Genomic DNA, 18445 nt, shown 5'->3' with positions numbered 1-18445 from the left:
CACCCAAACTTTCTCTCAGTTTATTGCTGTCCGTTGAGCGGATCGGGAACTTGCCAACTCCACAGCGTTGCCCAGGAGAGTCCAGGGATTAAGGAGTAATTTCTTGGATCTAAGCGAACCCTGGAGAAAACAAAAGTCATAGCATGGAAGCAGGCCCTTCGGCCCAACCCGTCCATGCCGACTGTGTTGCCCAGTGAGCTGGTCCCATCTGCCCGCGTTTGGCCCATAGCCCTCTAAACCTCTCCTATCCATGGACTTATCTAGATGGCTTTTAACTGTTACTAATGTGCCCGCCTCAACCACTATTTCTGGCAGCTCATTCCAAAAACGCACCACCCTTTGCATGAAGAAGTTGCCCCAGATGTCCCTTTTAAATCTCTCGCCTCTAATCTTAAACCTATGCCCTCTTGTTTTTTAGCACCCCCTCCCTGGGAAAAAGACTATGTGCTTTCACCCTGTCTATGCCCCTGTATCAGGTCACCCCTCAATCTCCTACATTCCAGGGAATAAAGCCCTAGTCTATGCAACCTCTCCTTGTAACTCAGGCCCCCAGGTCCAGGCAACATCCTGGTAAATCTTTTTCTCGTTTAATAACATCTTTCCTATAACATTTAAGACATTTCTAAGAAAATATTTGAGTAAATTTGTGGTTAGAAAGATATTGGTTGGTGAGCAAGGGACAACCTTGAATGGAAGAGTCTGTTTGCTTTTTGATTGGTGGAGGAAAATCAGAGTGCCAATGGCATTGGATGTTGGATGACCAATGGAGGGGGTGGTGCTGTAAATAGAAGTCACATGACACAATACCAGGCCAACATTGCAGCACAGTAGTGTAGCTGCTAAGGCTGCTGTCTCACAGTTCCAGTGACCCAGGTTCGATCCTGACCTCCGGTGCTGTCAGTGTGGAGTTTGCACGTTCTCCCCGTGTCTGCGTGGGTTTCCCCCAGGTGCTCCGGTTTCCTCCCGCATCCCAAAGACGTGCAGGAGGGTGGGTTAATTGGCTGCTTTAAGTTGCCCTAAATGTGTAGGTGAGTGGTGGGAGCTGATGGGAATGTGGGGAGAATAAAATGGGATTAGTGCAGGATTAGTATAAATGGGTACTTGACGATTGTACATGTGACTGATAAAGAAATCTTACTTTCCCTTATCAGCTCAGAGGCAGTTGGCCAAGGAGCCTATTTCTGTGTCATATGATTCTTTGACCTTGTGTTGGCAATTTCAGATAAGGAACTAAAGGCGTGCAAAGGGGAGGAAGTTTCTTGCTGTTGAAGAAAATGGCAGTGCAAGATTTCTGCCAGATATCTGCAAGATGAAATGTTAACAAAAGCAGTAGGTTGCATTCATAGAAAAGCAAAGAAAAAAACAGATGCTGGAAATCTGAGATAGAAGCAAAGTGCTGGAAATACTCAGCAGAATGGCCAGTGTTTGTGGAGAGAGAAACAGATGTTTCAGGTCAAAGCTCTACATTGGGGTTGCATTTATGTATTGCATAGATATAGTGAATCTACTCTGTGCAATTAACAGGAATGTTACTGACCTACAAAGACGAATATATAAAGAGAGAAGATGGAAGACTTGGTCAAAGATATAATTATTAAGAAGGAAGAGAGAGAGAGAGAGAGAGAGAGTCTGAGAGGTTCCATAGCTCAGGGCCCAGGCAGCTGAAGGCCAGGCCGCCGGTGGTGGAATGATTCAAATCATTAAAACAGCAATTAGCCTACCGCTTCCTATTGCAACACTTTACAAACAGCATTGTGCCTGGCCGCTGACCTCTTGATTTACGAGGGTTGTTCAGTACTTGGGAGAACGTGCAGGCCTGTGAAAGAGCAGGGAAGAACAATGAGCGCTGGCAGTCAGACATAAGTGGCTTGCGAGCGGAACGATCCACTTACCTCACGCAGAAAGAGCGGCCGGGAGCTCGTAGTCAGAGAGTCAAGCAGCACGGAAACAGGCCCTTTGGCCCACCGAGTCTGTGCCAACCATCCACCACCCATTAACACCAATCCCATTTTACTCTCCCCACTATCCCATCAACTCCCCACAGATTCTACCCCTCACCTACACACTGGGGGCAATTTACAGCGGCCAATTAACCCACCAACCCGCACGTCTTTGGGATGTGGGAGGAAACTGTACCACCAGACTCAAGGACAGCATCTATCCTACTGTTATAAGACTTGAACGTACCTCTCATAGAACCCTTGATCTCCCAAATAAAGGCAGGCTTTATTTGTCTACCTGCACTGCACTTTCTCTGCAACTGTAACACTATATTCCGCATTATGTTTCTCTTATTACGACCATGATCCACTTACGGATGGCACGCAAACTAAAGCTTTTCACTATATCTCAGTACATGTGAGAATAATTAACCAATTACCATTACCAATCCACCCTGGGGGAAACCCACACATTCACGGGAGGGAAGAACATGCGAACTCCACAAACAGACAGCACCAGAGGTCAGGATCGAACCCGGGTCAGTGAAGATGGGAGGCACTCTGCCACACCCACATCGTGAGAGAATTTGTTTTATAGGGGTAAAGATGATTTACTGTAATTATTTTGGCAGGCACGGTAGTGTAGCGGTTAGTGTAATGCTATTACAGCACCAGCGACCCGGGTTCAATTCCCGCCGCTGTCTGTAAGGAGTTTGTACGTTCTCTCCATGTCTGCGTGGGTTTCCTCTGGGTGGTCCGGTTTCCTCCCACATTCCAAAGACGTACGGGTTAGGAGATTGTGGGCATGCTATGTTGGTGCCGGAAGCGTAGCGACACTTGCACACTGCCCCCAGAACACTCTACGCAAAAGATGCATTTCACTGTGTGTTTCAATATACACGTGACTAATAAAGATATCGTATCATATCATATCATCATCAGAGACTTTTTCCCAGGGCGACAATGGCTAACATGAGGAGACATAATTTTAAGGTGCTTGGAGGAAGGTATAAGGGGGATGTCAGGGGTAAGTTTTTTTACACAGAGAGTGGTGGGTGCATGGAACGCACTGCCGGCAGAGGTTGTGGGGGCAGATACGTTAGGGACATTTAAGAGACTCTTAGATAGACACATGAATGATAGAAAAATAGGGGGCTATGTGGGAGGGTAGGGTTGGATAGATCTTAGAGCAGGATAAAATGTCGGTACAACATCGTGGGCCAAAGGGATTGTACTGTGCTGTAGTGTTCTGTGTTCATCATATCATATAGGCCCCTGTGAGATCGCACCTAGAATATTGTGGGCAGTTTTGGCCTCCTTGCCTTAAAGGTGGGATGCACTTGCCATGAAGGGAATGTAGTTCACGTTCAAGTCTAGTTAAGTTTGTTGATGTCAAAGGCATACATCCACAGGGTCTAAATGCTATGAACATTAGCTTTTTGTAGCAACAGCACAGTACGTTACAAGATAAGGACAGACATTTGCTAACATAAACTTAACATAAATTATACATAACTTACACGTGTAAAATAAACACATTATGACATTCGTGCAAGGTTGAGAGAGAGAAAACAAATAGTCTGAAGTAACGTTAAGGTCTTTCTAGTGGGTTCCAAGAACCTGACAGCAGTGGGGAAGAAGCTGTTGTTGAACCTTGAGGTGTGGGTCTTCAGGCTCCTGTACCTCCTGCCTGATGGCTGCATCGAGAAGAGGGCATGGCCCAGGTGGTGAGGGTCCTTAATGATGGATGTCGCCTTCCTGAGACATCACCTCTTGTAGATGTCCTGGGTGGTGGGACAGTTCAGATTCACCCAACTGGTCCCAGGGATGGCAGGATTGTCACGTAAAGTGAGATTGAGCAGATAAGGCCTGTATACTGTGGAGTTTGGAAGATTGAGAGGAGATCTCATAGAAACTTACAAAATCATGTGAGGCATAGATAGGGTAGATAGTCTTTTTCCCTGGATAAAAATTCCAAATACTACCGGGCTTTAAAGTGAGAGGGGGAAAGTTTAAAGGAGATATGCAAGGCAAATTTTTTACACGGACAGTGGTGGGTGGCTGGAACACACTGCCAGGGGAGGTGGTGAAAGCAGATATGATAGCATTTAAGAGGCATTTAGACAGATACATGAACAGGCAGGAAATGGAGGGATATAGACCATATGCAGGCCAATTTATGAGATTGACATCATGGTCAACACAGACATGAAGGGCCGAAGGAGCTGTTCCTGTGCTGTTCAATGTTCTAATTCTTACAGGATTTGACAAGCTGGATACAGGGAGGGTGATTTCCCTGACTGAAGAGTATCAGACCAGGGGTCACAGTCTCAGACCATCAAGGTCGGAGATGAGGAGAAACTTCTTCAGGCAGAGGGTGGTGAACCTTTGGAATTCCTTGCTAGCATTTGAGTTCTTTCAAAACAATAAGTTTCTGGAGATGAAGGGAATCGGAGTATGGGGATAGTTGTGGGAAAAGTGGAAGATCATCCATCCTCCTAATGGATGAGGGAGCGGACTCAAGGGACCAAGTGGTCAACTCCTGCTCCTAATTCTTTCGTCCTTGTGCTGCTCCCCTCTGAGCTGGGGCCAGGGAGACACCGGTCCTGGAGATGGACAGTTAATGCCGGGGATGCCAGGCACAGTAGTGCAGTGGTTGGCATAACACTACTACAGCACCAGCGACCCAGGTTCAATTCCCGCCGCTGTCTGTAAGGAGTCTGTACATCCTCCCCGTGTGTCTGCGTGGGTTTCCTCCGGGTGCTCCGGTTTCCTCCCACATTCCAAAGACATACGGGTTAGGAAGTTGTGGGCGCGCTATGTTGGCGCCGGAAGCGTGGCGACACTTGCGGGCTGCCCCCAGAACACTCGACGCAAAAGATGCATTTCGCTGTGTGTTTCGATGTACATGTGACTAATAAAGAACTCTTATCAACGGATGACAAAATTTTGGAGTGGGGGATTCCAAATGGCCGGACTGTTAACACTCTTCTCTTCTCCCATTGTGTGTTCTTTCTCTCAGTCCTTGAGATTCTCCAGTTAATCCAGAAGCGGGAACTGGCGGTAGCAGACAGGCAAATCATCGAGCTGGAGGAAGAGTGCGAGCGGGTAAGGCGGCAAACTCCGGAGGGCGACCCCGGCGCCAGCAAGGACAGCGGGAGGAAGGCCAAGGATGTGGCCCTGCTCTACGAGGCACTGGAGAGCGAGCTGAGCAGGATCGTCAGCCAGTCGCTGACCGACCCCCAGGGCGCCCCACACCTGGGCCAAATGGTGCGCACTATCGAGCAGGAAGAGAAGGCTGACAAGGCCCGGGAAGGAGGTTCGCAGGGAAGAAGGCCCAGGGAGCTGAGGAGGAAGTGGAGGGAGGCGGTGAAGGCCTCGGTGCGCGAGAGGTTGTCGCGGAGCCAGGAGACGGAGAATGCCCCAATCGCCCAGCGCTTGAGGAGCCTCAAAGAGCAGACCGTGACCGACCTGATTTCGATCAGAAAGAACGTTATTCCGGGTTATCCGAAGGAATACGAGGCTTTCAATGTCTATGTGAGGAGCTACCATGAGGGAGTGTCATCCTGCCTGTCCGAGATGGTGCAGAGGGATCTGGATATACAAGAGCTCTACATCTTCCTCGAATGGTGTCACTGCCTTTATTTTAGGTAAGCCCTCTCTGTGGGAGACCATTGGCAGACGACTGCCTCAGCAAGGGCAGGCTGCCGTCACTGGGGGGTGGGGGGACCAGGTCAACTGTAACCATGGTATCTAGAATGGGTTCCACAGTAGTGCATCTCTTGGGGAGCCTTGCTCACCAACTCTGCACTGTAGGGTGTAGGGTGTTGTAACCATGGTATCTAGAATGGGTTCCATGGTAATGCATCTCTTGGGGAGCCTTGCTCACCGACTGCACTGTAGGGTGTTGCAGGGTTGATCCAGGGTTTCGACCTGAAACGTCGACAGTTCCTCTCCCCCCACACAGATGCTGCTCAACCCGCTGAGTTCCTCCAGCAGATCACTTGTTGCTCCAGATTCCAGCATCTGCAGTGTCTCTGTGTTAAAGAGCGGCTGGCAGTTTACCATGGCATGCAGTTAGTGCTGCTGCCTCACAGCTCCAGAGACCCGGGTTCGATCCTGGTCTGCGTGTGGAGTTTGCACGCTCTCCCTATGACCTCGTGGGTTTCCCCCGGGTACCAAGTTTCCTCCCACATCCCAAAGACAAGTGGGCTGGTGGGTTAGTTGGTCACTGTAAATTGTCCCTGGTGTGTGGGTTGGTGCTAGGGGAATCGAGAGGGAGTTGGAACATAGAACATGGAAAAGTACAGCACGATGTTGTACTGAACTAATTAAGCTAATGACACCTCACTAAACTGATCACTTCTGCCTGCACAATGCCCATATCCCTCCATTCTCTGCGTATTCATGTGCCTATCCAAGAGCCTCTATTGTATCTGCCTCCATCACCACTCCCGGCAGTGCATTCCAAGCACCCGCCACTCTCTGTGTAAAACAAAAAGCTTGCCCCACACATCTCCTTTGAACTTACCCCCTCCACCTTATATGCATGCCCTCTACTATTTGACATTTCGACCCTGGGATAAAGGTACTGGCTGTCCACTCTATCTACACCTCTCATAATTTTATAAACTTCTGTCGGGTCTCCCCTCAGCCTCCACCGCTCCAGAGGAAACAACCCAAGTTTGTCCAACCTCTCCTTATAGTACATACCCTATAATCCAGGAATCATCCTGGTGAACCTCTTCTGCACCCTCTCCAAAGTCTCCACGTCCTTGCTGTAACAGGGTGACTGGAATCGAATGCAGTATTCCAGAGTTTTGCGGCCTAACCAGAGTTTTATAAAGCTGCATCGTTCCTGACTCTTGAACTTAAAGCCTCCACTAATAAAGTCAAGTATGCCATATGCTTTCTTTACCCTCCCATCAACTTGTGTGGCCACTTTCAGAGAGCTATTGACTTGAACCCCAAGCTCCCTCTGTACATCAACACTGTGAAGGGTTCTGCCATTAACTGTATTCTTACCCTTTACATTTGATCTCCCAACATGCAACACCTCACACTTGACCGGATTAAACACCACCTGTTGATGGGCTTGTGAGAGAGAATGGGTTACAGAGATATAACTGGGGGAGTGGGATTGCTCTGAGAGCCAGCATAGACTTGATGTGTTGAATGGCCACCTTTTATGTCATGAGACAACATATGATATGAGAAACACAGTGAGAGAATCAAACCTCACCACTAAGCTGCAAGGAGACAAGGTGCCCTCGTCCCCCTCGTATCTCCCTGCACCTAGATTTGATGGGGTGAATGGCCTCTTCCTGTGCTGTTTTGAGATATAAGATAACTAGAGATCTCAATGGCGATGAGGGAAGGGCAAGAAATGAACAGGTTTAAAACAAAGTTTGACCCCTGCAAGGTTTGACCTCCATGCATTGAGGTAAGATGGAAAATGTGAGTGCAGTGGGAGGTCAGCATGTGATCAGATAGCCCACCATTCCAGTATGTGGATGAGACACTCTCACTGCCTCCAGTATCTTTGGAATGTCCAATGATTCTGTTCCTGCAGGGGGTAAGGGGTTCATCTGGCAAAAGAAACTTTGTCACTGTTGTAATGTGAGAAACATGGCAGCGAATTTTACACAGCAGGATCCCACAGATTGGCATGACATTGGGAGATGCTCAATTTCAATGATTGGGTTATCAAGCTGATTCAGAAGGCTGGTGTCCTCTTTGACGCACAGAACTTCAGACAAAGCTGCGCTCCATCACCTCACCGCTGGGAGCTTGGATTCTGTGCAGTTGTCTCTCGGGAAGGAGGATTCAATTCTCCGGCCTCCTCAGTCCAAGGTGAGGTGGTCACTCATGGGCCACATCTGACATGTATGGGCGTTCTTTGCTTTTAGGGAAGTGTTGGGCCATGCAGAACTCATTGCCCACATCAGTAAACAACATCTGGGACCACTGTTACCCGGGGACACAGTTCGGAGGCTGGAAGATAGCTGCGTTTCCATGGTGAAGGTAGGATCGGGAATTTATAAAAGCAAGAATGTACTGCTGAGGCTTTATAAGGTGTTGGCCGGACCGCATTTAGAATATTGTGAGCAATTTTGGGCCCCATATCTAAGGAAAGATGTGCTGGCCCTGGAGAGAATGATCCTGGGAATTAAAGGGTTAACATATGAGGCGCGTTTGATGGCTCTGGGCCTGTACTCGATGGAGTTCAGAAAGATGAGGGGGGATCTCATTGAACCATACTGAATACTGAAAGGCCTGGATAGAGTGGATGTGGAGAGGATGTTTCCATTAGTAGAAGGCTCTAGGATCCAAGGGCATAGCCTCAGAATAAAGGGACGTCCCTTCAGAACTGAGATGAGGAGGAATTTCTTCAGCCAGAGGGTGGTGAATCTGTGGAATTTGTTGCCACAGAGGGCTGTGGAGTCCGTCATTGGGTGTATTTAAGGCAGAGATCGATGGGTTCTTGATTGGTAAGGGGGTTAAGGGTTACGGAGAGAAGGTGGGAGAATGGGGTTGAAAAGCAATCAGCCATGATTGAGTGGTGCTGCAGGCTTGATGGACAGAGTGGCCTAATTCTGCTCCTATATCTTATGGTCTTACTAGAGCTATTCCCTGCTCTTGTGCCAAACTTCCCAGAATTTCTTATACCTTATGATATAGGAGTGCATTCGGCCCGTTGAGACTATTCCAACTCTCAAAATAATCCCATGCTCCCATTAATTTTCCTCATAACATATTCTCCCCAAATTCTCACCCCAGCTACACTAGGGACAATTTGCCGCAGTTTAGGACTTGGGAGGGGAACCAACAGGTGGTGGTGTCCGCCTGTACTCGTTCCCCTTGTACTCGATGGGATGGGGAGCTCGAGATTGGGAGGTGCCTTTGGAGTAGACTTGGCAAGTAACTGGAGAGCATTTTGTCGATTTGTAATATACAAAAGACGAAACAGTGCAAAACTTTTACATTCATGGTCTTTGCATTCAGTAGTGTGAACTTTTTTTAAAAACCGATAGCACCATTGCCATTCACGTAGGCTACGTATACAAATACAAGGATTGTAGAGCTGTAGTGTACAGAAACAAGGCCCTTCAGCCCAACTCATCCATCTCAACTGTGAAGCCCATTACGCCAATCCCATTTACCGACCTGCATGCCTTTGGGATGTGGGAGGAAACCGGAGCACCCCAGGGGAAACCCACAGATCTCCATAACGAAAGGTTTAATGTACGAGGAGTGTTTGATGTCTCTGGGCCTGTACTCAGAGAACAGGCAAACTCCACACACACACAGAGAACCCAAGGTCAGGATTGAACCTTGGTCGCTGAAGCTGTGAGGCAGAGGCTCTGCTCGCTGAACCACCGTGCTGCTTGCCAGCATGCAGTTGACATCTATCCCTATAACCCCCTCCAAGATCTCAATTCTCTTCCAGTTCTGGCCTTCTGACATCCACCATTAAGATAAGATGAGATATCTTTATTAGTCACATGTACATCGAAACACACAGTGAAAAGCATCTTTTGCGTTGAGTGTTCTGGGGAGCAGCCCGCAAGTGTCGCCACGCTTCCAGCGCCAACATAGCACGCCCACAACTTCCTAACCCTTACGTCTTTGGAATGTGGAAGGAAACCAGGGCACCCAGAGGAAACCCATGCAGACATGGGGAGAACGTACAAACTCCTTATAGACAGCGGCTGGAATTGAACCCGGGTCGCTGGCGCTGTAATAGCGTTACACTAACCACTACACTACCGTGCCTTCTTTTAACCCCATCGAAACCTGTCATCACCTTGTACAGTAAAACTCCAATAATCCAGCACTCTCAGGACTTCGGCAGTGCAAGATCAGCAGATTTTCTGGGCTGTTGGATGTTACTCCTACTAATAGCACTACTCACTTTTATTTAATATGTTACACAACGATATAATAAATGTTCCAATAAACCCCATAAGTTTAAAGGGAGTGCAGGAAAAGGGACTCCGGTGAGCTTTAGCTTGTAGTACAATAATTTTTTCTGTCAATCAGGTGAGTTTAAAGGGAGTGTGAGAAACGGGGTCCCGGTGAGTTTAAAGGGAGAGTAGGAAAACAAAGAACCATGGGTTGTCCGAGCAATTAGATCAGAGATTATTGGAGTTTTCCTGCACATTCCAGGGTGCAGGAGTACGCGCTGAGGGACGCACTGAAGCTCGGTGCAGCCAATTCGAAGGCTCTGTGGGGAAGGACCGTGGTCTGGGCTCCTTCTGCGACCACACATTGAAGAGCTGAGTTGGGTGGGGAAGCTCCTCAATTGTTGAAAGGGTGCATCACCCCAGGGGATCACATGAGTGGCAATGGTACTGTGGCTTTTTAAAAAAAGGTTTACACTACTGAATGGAAAGACCATGAACGTAAAAGTTTTGTACTGTTTCTTCTTTTGTATATATTTTTTATTATGAATTAAGTTTATTTTTGAAATATATAAAGTTTTCCTGTACTTGGGTTCTTGCCGCTGGGATTTTGAGCTGGAAGAGATCCAGTGACCATCACTATCATCCCTCAGCCTTGACGGTGCTGAGTTAAGAACCTTTCTGATTGATTTTCTTATTTCTCTGAAGGCCCAGATTACAAAACACATGGAGAAGGAACTGTGTGCAGAGCAGAAGAAGTGGCGACAGGGGACCAAAACGTTTCAGTCAGAGCTGGCAAACAGGGTCATTCAGGTAAGGTCACTTTAAGACTGTTCAGCAGGGTCGAAGGGTAGGGGCCTGTTCTTGGGGTTAGAGAGTCCATTATAGTCTCAGAATGGGAAGGAACTTCAGAGGAAGTTCTCAACCCCAAAGGGCTGTGGATACAGAGTTGTTGTGTACACCAAATCCTTGTTATCTGTGATGGGATGTGGGCACGGATTGCTCAGAGATAGCAAAAAGCACAGATACCACTAAAGCCATTGGCAACGTCAGTATGCTGCGATGACATCCAATGGTCAACTCCACCAGGGATAGAACAACTTCAACATAAGTTCCAGCTTGTAGTTTCATCTTGTCGACAGAGTCCCTGTTTCAATGCGATAGTTGATAATGGGACTCCCTCCTTAAATGAGGGTGTCCCTGATTGAGAGACTGGCCTTTGCTTGGGGGTTCCTGATGGGGAGACTCCCTCCTTGTCCAGAGTGTTCCTTTTTAAATGCAATCCTTTTTAATGGGACTCCCGTCTTAAATGGGATTCCTGACAGGGTGACTCTCTCCTTATCCGGGATCCCTGATGGACAGACTCCCTCTTTAAAGGGAGGAGAGAGCCCACTTTGAAATGGGTCTCTGTTGGGTAGGCTGTCTCTATACAGGTGTCCCTTAGTAGAAAACCTTCCAGTTAAATGTTTCCATCTTCTCCTCAGATTCTTAAAGAACACATTGAGAAGTCGACGGCGATCACAGAGGATCTCGGGGTTCGGATCGTTCAGTGCAGCCTCCACAGCCTGGCTGACTTCCTGCAGAGGTACTCTGTCCCAGACTGACCCAGTTAGGTGCGGTGAGCTCGGAAGATGGGCTTCATTGGCTGTAGAACACTTCGGGATGTCCTGTGGTTGTGAGATAGAGCTTGAGAAATGCAAGCAAATCCAGAGCTCTCTCCCACACGGTGCTAGTTCAATTCACTACCTTAATCATGCTATTAACAAAATTGCTCTGTCTAATTACCACCATCTCCATCTACACAATCCACTTGCATCCTTCATGAGGAGCTTTAAGGGCACCATCTTTCCCTGCAACGTTTGTACAAGATCCTGACCTCCGGTGCTGTCTGTGCGGAGTCTGCACGTTCTCCCTGTGGCCGCGCGAGTTTCTCCAGGATGCACCAAGTTTCCTCCCACATCCCAAAGACTTGTTAGGAGGCCACTGTAAATTGCCCCTGGTGTTTCGGGTGTGGTGGGAGAACAGGGGAGAGTTGATGGGTATGTAAGAGAATAGGTTACAGGGACTTAAGTGGGGGATTGGAATTTCTGGTATAGACTTGATGGGCTGAATGATCTCCTTTATAAACAGGCCCTTCAGCCCATCACGCCCATGCTGACCTTTTTGCCCAATGACACTAATCCCATTTGCCCACATTGGGTCTGTATCCTTCCCTGCTTTGCCTGTTTAAGTACCTGTCTAAATGTCTCTTAAACGCAGTGACTACATTTGATTCCACCCACCTGCTCTGGCAGCGAGTTCTGCATACCAAGCACTCTTTGCGTTTAAAAAGAAATATTTCCCCTCAGATCCCCTTTAAAACTCCGTCCTCTCACCTTAAACCATCCCCTCTTGTTTTGGTATCTCTGGCATGGGAAAAAGATTTAGATTATCTACCCTATCTATTCCTTTTATAATTGCATACACCTCTCTCATATCACCCCTCAGCCTCCTTCACTCCAGGAAAACAAGCCCAGCCCACAATGGCCATCCCGAGCTCCCAGTTAAGTGCTGTTTCAATTCCTCTTCCCATTCCCTCACCGACCTGTCCATCCCCCATCTCCTCCACTGCTAGGGTGAGGCCCAACGCAAACTAGAGGAACAACACCTCCAGTTCCCCCTGGGTGGTCTACAACATTGTGTGAACATTTGAGTGTTCCAACTTCAGATCATCCCCACCTCTGGAATATTTCCATCCCACTCCCTCCTTCCAATCCTCCTATTTTTGTCCACTTTTCCATGCCCCCACACCAGCTCCCCCCCCCCCCCCCCACCATTTAGTACTAGTTCCATCTGTCCTACACCTCTCCCCTGATGGTTCCCATTATCACCTTCCTTATCAAATTCCAGCACTGGTAGACTTTGTGGCCCCGTCTATCTCCCTCCAGCAGCCTTTTCCATCTGCCTTTTTTTGACTGCCTCCACCTATCGCCCACCTGCCTCTATCTCCCGACTCTACCCTTCCTCCCCCCCCCATCTGCCCATCACCCCTCCTCGGTCCACTAATCACCTACTGGCTCCTGTCCCACCACTCCCCCTCTCCTCTTTAAACTGACTATCTTCCCTCTCCGCTCACAGTCCTGATGTTGGCTTTCGATCCAAAACGTCAACAATTCCTCCCACCCCCCCCCCCCCCCTTCGCCCCCACTGAGCTCCCTGTATACGTCCAACTCCTATTTGAGTTCCAAAAATACATCATCTTTCATTTACGTTGCTAGTCAACCGACTGAGTTCCTCCAGCAGATTGTTCATAGCTCAGAACTGTGCCCCATCTTGCCCCACTCACCCGTCCTTCTGTAACGTTTGCAGGGAATGTGTCCTCCATCCAGCTCTGCAGTTTACCTTGGACCTGTACTAGATATATTATGATAATCAGTCTCTGCCCCAACATCTACCCACACATCTCTCAGAGAGATCAAAGACTGGAAGGAGAAACAGATTAGCTGTGGGAGTAGAATTTTTTTTTGGATAAACAATATTGGAGTTAACAGGCCAAAACACGTATGTATGTGGAACATCTTTCAACTAAACAAGGCTTTGAAGTGTACTTGTGGTAACATAGAAATCAATGAAGTTAACCTGATGAGAGAGTTTGTGTTCCTTGGAATGAAGACTGACCTTATTGAGACATATAATATCGCGAGACGGGGTAGATGTTGAGATGTTTCCAGTAGTGGGAGTGTCTCTCGAAATAGGGGTCATTGTTACAAGGTAAGGGGTCAGTCATTTAAAACAGAGTAGTCAGTTCTCTTCGCAGAGGGTGGTGAATTTCTGGAATTCTCTGCCCCAGATGGTTGCTGGATCATTAGAAGTATTTACAATGGAGGTAGATAAGTTCTTGAAAGATCAAGGAATAGATGGTGATGGGGAACTGGCACAGAAGGGGAGCTGAGGTCACTGTAGATCAGCCATGATCATATTGAATGGTGGGGCAGGCTTGAGGGACCGAGTGGCCTTCTCCTGCTCCTATTTTCTTGTGTATCGCTCATGTAGTACAACAGAAACCAGGCAATCTGACTGCGGGATAAGTGTCGGTGCAGGGTCACTACTCTTCCTTAAAGTAATTCTGTGAGATCTCGTTTACATCGGGCAGTTTATCTGCTCATTATTACGTCTCTGTTGATCTGTAGCCTTGAATTAATCCCTGACAGGCACCTCAGTTCAACTAATGCACCACCTGGGCAAATCAATGCAGGACCTACTCCTGGAGCTTAAAGATGTCGACATCTGAGTTTGGCAACCTCACATTTCCTCAATATTAAAACAGCACTGTGTTTGCTGGGTGTGCAGATATTAGGTTGTATTCTGCTGGGCCACGCCTCGCACTTGTCTCTTGCATGGGACACTCACAGTAGCTTTGTATTCGGGGCTGATTGGCTCCCAATGTCCCACCCCCCTCGTCGTGGCCCTTGCACCTTATTGTCTGCCTGCACTGCACTTTCTCTGTAACTGTAACACCTTATTCTGCATTCTGTTATTGCTTTTCCCTTGTACTACCTCAGTGCACTGATGTGATGAAATAATCCTGTATGGACAGCATGCAAAACAACGTTTTTCACTGTACCTCAGTACATGTGACAATAATTAACCAATTTTCCCAATTTACCCTCACTCCTGCAGCCATTCCTCAAGACCAATCAGTCCATGAGCAGCAACCAATCAACAAGTGGCCGAGACCAATGTCCCACCTCCCCACTCATCCTGATGGCCTTCTGACAGGTCATGTTGTCAGAGGTCTTTTACCCCATTTCCAAATGTCTCTCGTGATCAGAAATGATTAGAAAAAGATTCAAAAGAAATTTTTTTAAATGAGAACATTTTTATCACCATGTAATTAATTCATTATTAATTAAAATAATGTTATGAAACAAACCTTCTGCCTTCACTCACCTTTCTGGTGAAGCGCAGTGACCTTCTGGATTCACCAATTGTGCCGAGGGGCCAGGTACGAAGTGCATCTGAAAGTCAAAGAAAAAACTGCAGATGTTGGAAATCTGCAACAAAACTAGAAAATACTTGAGAAACTCAGCAGGTCAGACTGTGACTGTGGGAAGGGCAACCATTAACATTTCAGGTCTGGGACCCTTTGTCAGAACTGAGAAATAGAGAAACAAGTCAGCCTAGATAGCAGAGAAAGTCAGGGAAGGCGATGGGTAGAACAAAGAGAATTTCTCTGATTGTCTAAAATAAAGGAGGCAGTTGAGAAGATTAAACTTCTTTGTTTGTATAATGTGTGACTAATGTTGTATAATCTGTGCAATGTTGTATAATCTGACTAAACAGAAAAAACAGGAACAGAAAAGCATGTCAGGCAAAAGCAGTCATTTCTTATAAACAGAAGGAAAGAGAGAGTTATCTTAAATTGGAGAATTCGATATTGAGTCTTGTAGGCTGTGACGTGCCCAGAGAGACGATGAGGTATCGTTCCTTGAGTTTGCATTGGATCTCATCATTAACAATACAGGAGTCCGCAGACAGAGAGGTCACAGTAAAACTTAGGTTGTTTTCTCTGGAGTGGCAGAGGATAAGCGGAGATCTGATAGAGGTTTATAAGTTTATGAGAGGCATAGATAGAGTAGACAGCCGGTATCTTTTTCCCAAGGTCGAAATGTCTAATACCAGAGGGCGTGCATTTTAGGTGAGAGGGGGTAAGTTCAAAGGAGATGTGCGGGGCAAATTCCTTGCACACAGAGTGGTGGGTGCCTGGAATGCACTGCAAGAGGTGGTGCTGGAGGAGGCAAATACGATAGAGGTGTTCAAGTGGTTCTTAGATAGGGACGTGAATGTACAGGAAATGGAGCGATGTGGACATTGTGTAGGCAGAAGGGATTAGTTTAGTTGGGCATTTGATTACTAATTTAATTAGTTCGGCACAACATCGTGGGCCGAAGGGCCTGTTCCTTTGCTGCACTGTTCTATGTTCTATATACCATAAGTTCACTAACACACTGTATTAGTTGTGTTCATTGATTGGGGTGTTGATCATATAGGAGTTGGGAAGTCGTGTTGCGGCTGTATAAAACTTTGGTTCTGCCATGTTTGGAGTATTGCGTGGAGTTCTGGTCACTGCATTTCAGGGTGTGGAGGCTTTGCAGAGGGTGCAGAAGAGGTTCACCAGGATGCTGCCAGGATTAGAGGGCATGAGCTACAAGGAGAGGTTGGACAAACTTGCGTTGTTTTCTCTGGAGTGTCGGAGGCTGAGGGGAGACCCGATGGAAGTTTATAAAACTATGAGAAGCACAGATAGGGTAGACAGGCAGAATCTTTTTCCAGGGTAGAAATGTCAAATGCTAGAGGGCATAACTTTAAGGTGAAGTGGGGGGGGGAAGTTTAAAGGAGATTTATGTGGCAAGTGGTGGGTGCCTGGAACATGCTGCCAGGGGAAGTATTGGAAGCAGGTATGATAGTGGCATTTAAGAGGCATTTAGACAGGCAGGTGAACTGGCAGGGAATGGAGGGATATGGATGTGCAGTTTAAATTGGCATCTGGTCAGTTCAGACAATGTGGGCTGAAGGGCCTGTTCCTGTGCTGTACTGTCCCATGTTCACTAGTGCACTGTAAAAGATCACTGAATCCCTTTGTATCATCCCACTGCTTGGTGCCTGGTTGTAGAGACTTCCGATCATCAGGTTATACTGTCTGCTCAAAAAGCATGGATTCTGGACTAATGGCTTATTATTCTCTCTCTCTCTCTCTTTAACGAAGTCTCTCTCTCTCTCTCTTTCTCACTCTCTCTCTCTCTGTCTCTGTGTCTCTCTCTCTCTCTCTCTCTCTCTCTCTTTCTCTCTCTCTTTCTTTCTCTCTCTCTCTCTCTTCATCTCTTTTACAGTTTCCAAACGAGTGTACAGGAGCTTTATGGTCAATTTGCTGAAAATGCAGCTTGCATGGAATACGTGGTTCCTCAGACGATTGCTGTGGTGAACTGCTGTCCTGCCTTCAGGTAACTACACGTTGCTACTGTGCACTCTTTTTTTCTTTTTCAATCTTTTTATTAGTTTTCAAATTAATACAGATTGATATATAGCATCAATATTTATACATGTAATACAAAGAGATCAGGATAACAATCATAGCATAGATAATCATAAAGAACAATAAAATATTTTTAAAAATCTGTAGATCCAACGATCTCTTAGTAAATGAATATAATATAAAAGAAAGGAAAGAGAAGGATTTATTATATAAATTTAAAAAAGAAACCCAAATCAATAAAAAAAATTATAATATAAACTATACAAAAAAATTTTTCAAAAGAAAAACAAACAACAAAAAAAAAGAAAACAAAAACTGGGCTAAACTTTCTCAGTAGAAACAAAACAATATTATGTCGTCAAGTCCATTCCTCCAAGTTGGAAAGTTATGGAAAGGGGATCTACATCATGTGAAAATATTGAATAAATGGACTCCAAATATCTTCAAATTTAAGTGAAGGATTAACAGTACCACTCCTAATTTTTTCCAAGTTTAAGCATGATATAGTTTGAGAAAACCATTGAAAAGTAGTAGGGGGGATTGGATCCTTCCATTTAAGCAAAATGGATCGTTTGGCCATTAATGTAACAAAAGCAATCATACGGTTAACGGAAGGAGATAAATGGCCAAACTACTGTGCACTCTCTGCAGGGTCCACAGGAATACACTCCCTACAGAAAACAGGATTGGCACTCCCTACAGCACACACAAGATTAGCATTGACTGCAGTATATGCAGGGCTGGGTCTCTCTCCATTACACCCAGGGCTGCCACTGTCCACAGTATATCCAGGGTAGGGTTACTCTGTACAATACGCAGGACTGATACTTTCTACACTTAGCTGCCTCTCTCTTTCCAAGATACACAGACCTGTTTCCCTCCACAATGTGCAGACAGAAGCACAGACACTCAAGAGTGAGTTCCAGGCTACAAACACCTACAAGTGTCCACTTGGCCCAACCTCCTCTGCTGACCCTGCCGTTGTTTTGCAGAGACTACGTCGAACGGCTGATCCAAAAATTCTCCCCAGAGGACAAAGAGTGGAAGAGGAAAATTATGGGCGCACTGGACAAGGTTGAGAGAGGAGGCATCAGGCTCTTGCAGGAGAAACTCTTCAGTGAACTGAAGGTGTCTGGAAATTATTTTTCTTTTGGTCACTGTATGGTTTTGGATAAATAGCAAGACAGGGTTCAAAATAACGTGTTCACTGTAAGAGGTACAGTAAAACTCCGGTAATCCGGCTTGCTCAACACTTTGATGCCAGACTCATGGATTTTCTGGATTATTATTAATACTCAACACATTTTTTAAAGTCAGTTTCGTTTTGAGATCTTAAACAGTATTATGATGAGTTCCATAGTGAACCCAGAAAGTTTAAAGAAAGTGCAGGAAACGGGACCCTGCTCAGTTTGAGAAGGCTGGAACAACACCTTATATTCTCCCTGGGCAGTCTCCAACCTGATGGCATGAACATCGAATTCTCAAATCTCTGGTAACTGCTCCCCCTCTGTCCCTTTTCCCTGGTTTTCACTTTTCTCTCTTCCTGATCCCATTGCCCCCCTCCCCCTATCTCTTTCCCCGCCCCCACC

The 18445-nt window shown here is 46.6% G+C and overlaps 1 protein-coding gene across 5 annotated transcripts in view; it reads left to right on the top strand.

Annotated features, from left to right (window-relative positions):
• exoc3l2b (exocyst complex component 3-like 2b) overlaps window positions 1–18445 on the top strand; it is a 50178-nt gene that overhangs the window by 20031 nt on the left and 11702 nt on the right. For all 5 annotated transcript variants that reach the window (XM_052044235.1, XM_052044237.1, XM_052044236.1 and 2 more), the window contains exons 3-8: window positions 4963–5590; window positions 7850–7964; window positions 10553–10657; window positions 11329–11429; window positions 16714–16824; window positions 17849–17984. In XM_052044235.1, the coding sequence (XP_051900195.1) occupies window positions 4963–5590; window positions 7850–7964; window positions 10553–10657; window positions 11329–11429; window positions 16714–16824; window positions 17849–17984 (1196 nt within the window). The remainder of the gene's footprint in view (window positions 1–4962; window positions 5591–7849; window positions 7965–10552; window positions 10658–11328; window positions 11430–16713; window positions 16825–17848; window positions 17985–18445) is intronic.

The sequence above is a fragment of the Pristis pectinata genome, chromosome 35 (assembly GCF_009764475.1).
Source record: "Pristis pectinata isolate sPriPec2 chromosome 35, sPriPec2.1.pri, whole genome shotgun sequence".
NCBI lineage: Eukaryota > Metazoa > Chordata > Chondrichthyes > Rhinopristiformes > Pristidae > Pristis > Pristis pectinata.
Note: the sequence above shows the minus strand (reverse complement) of the source record. Positions and strands in the feature narration are given on the sequence as shown.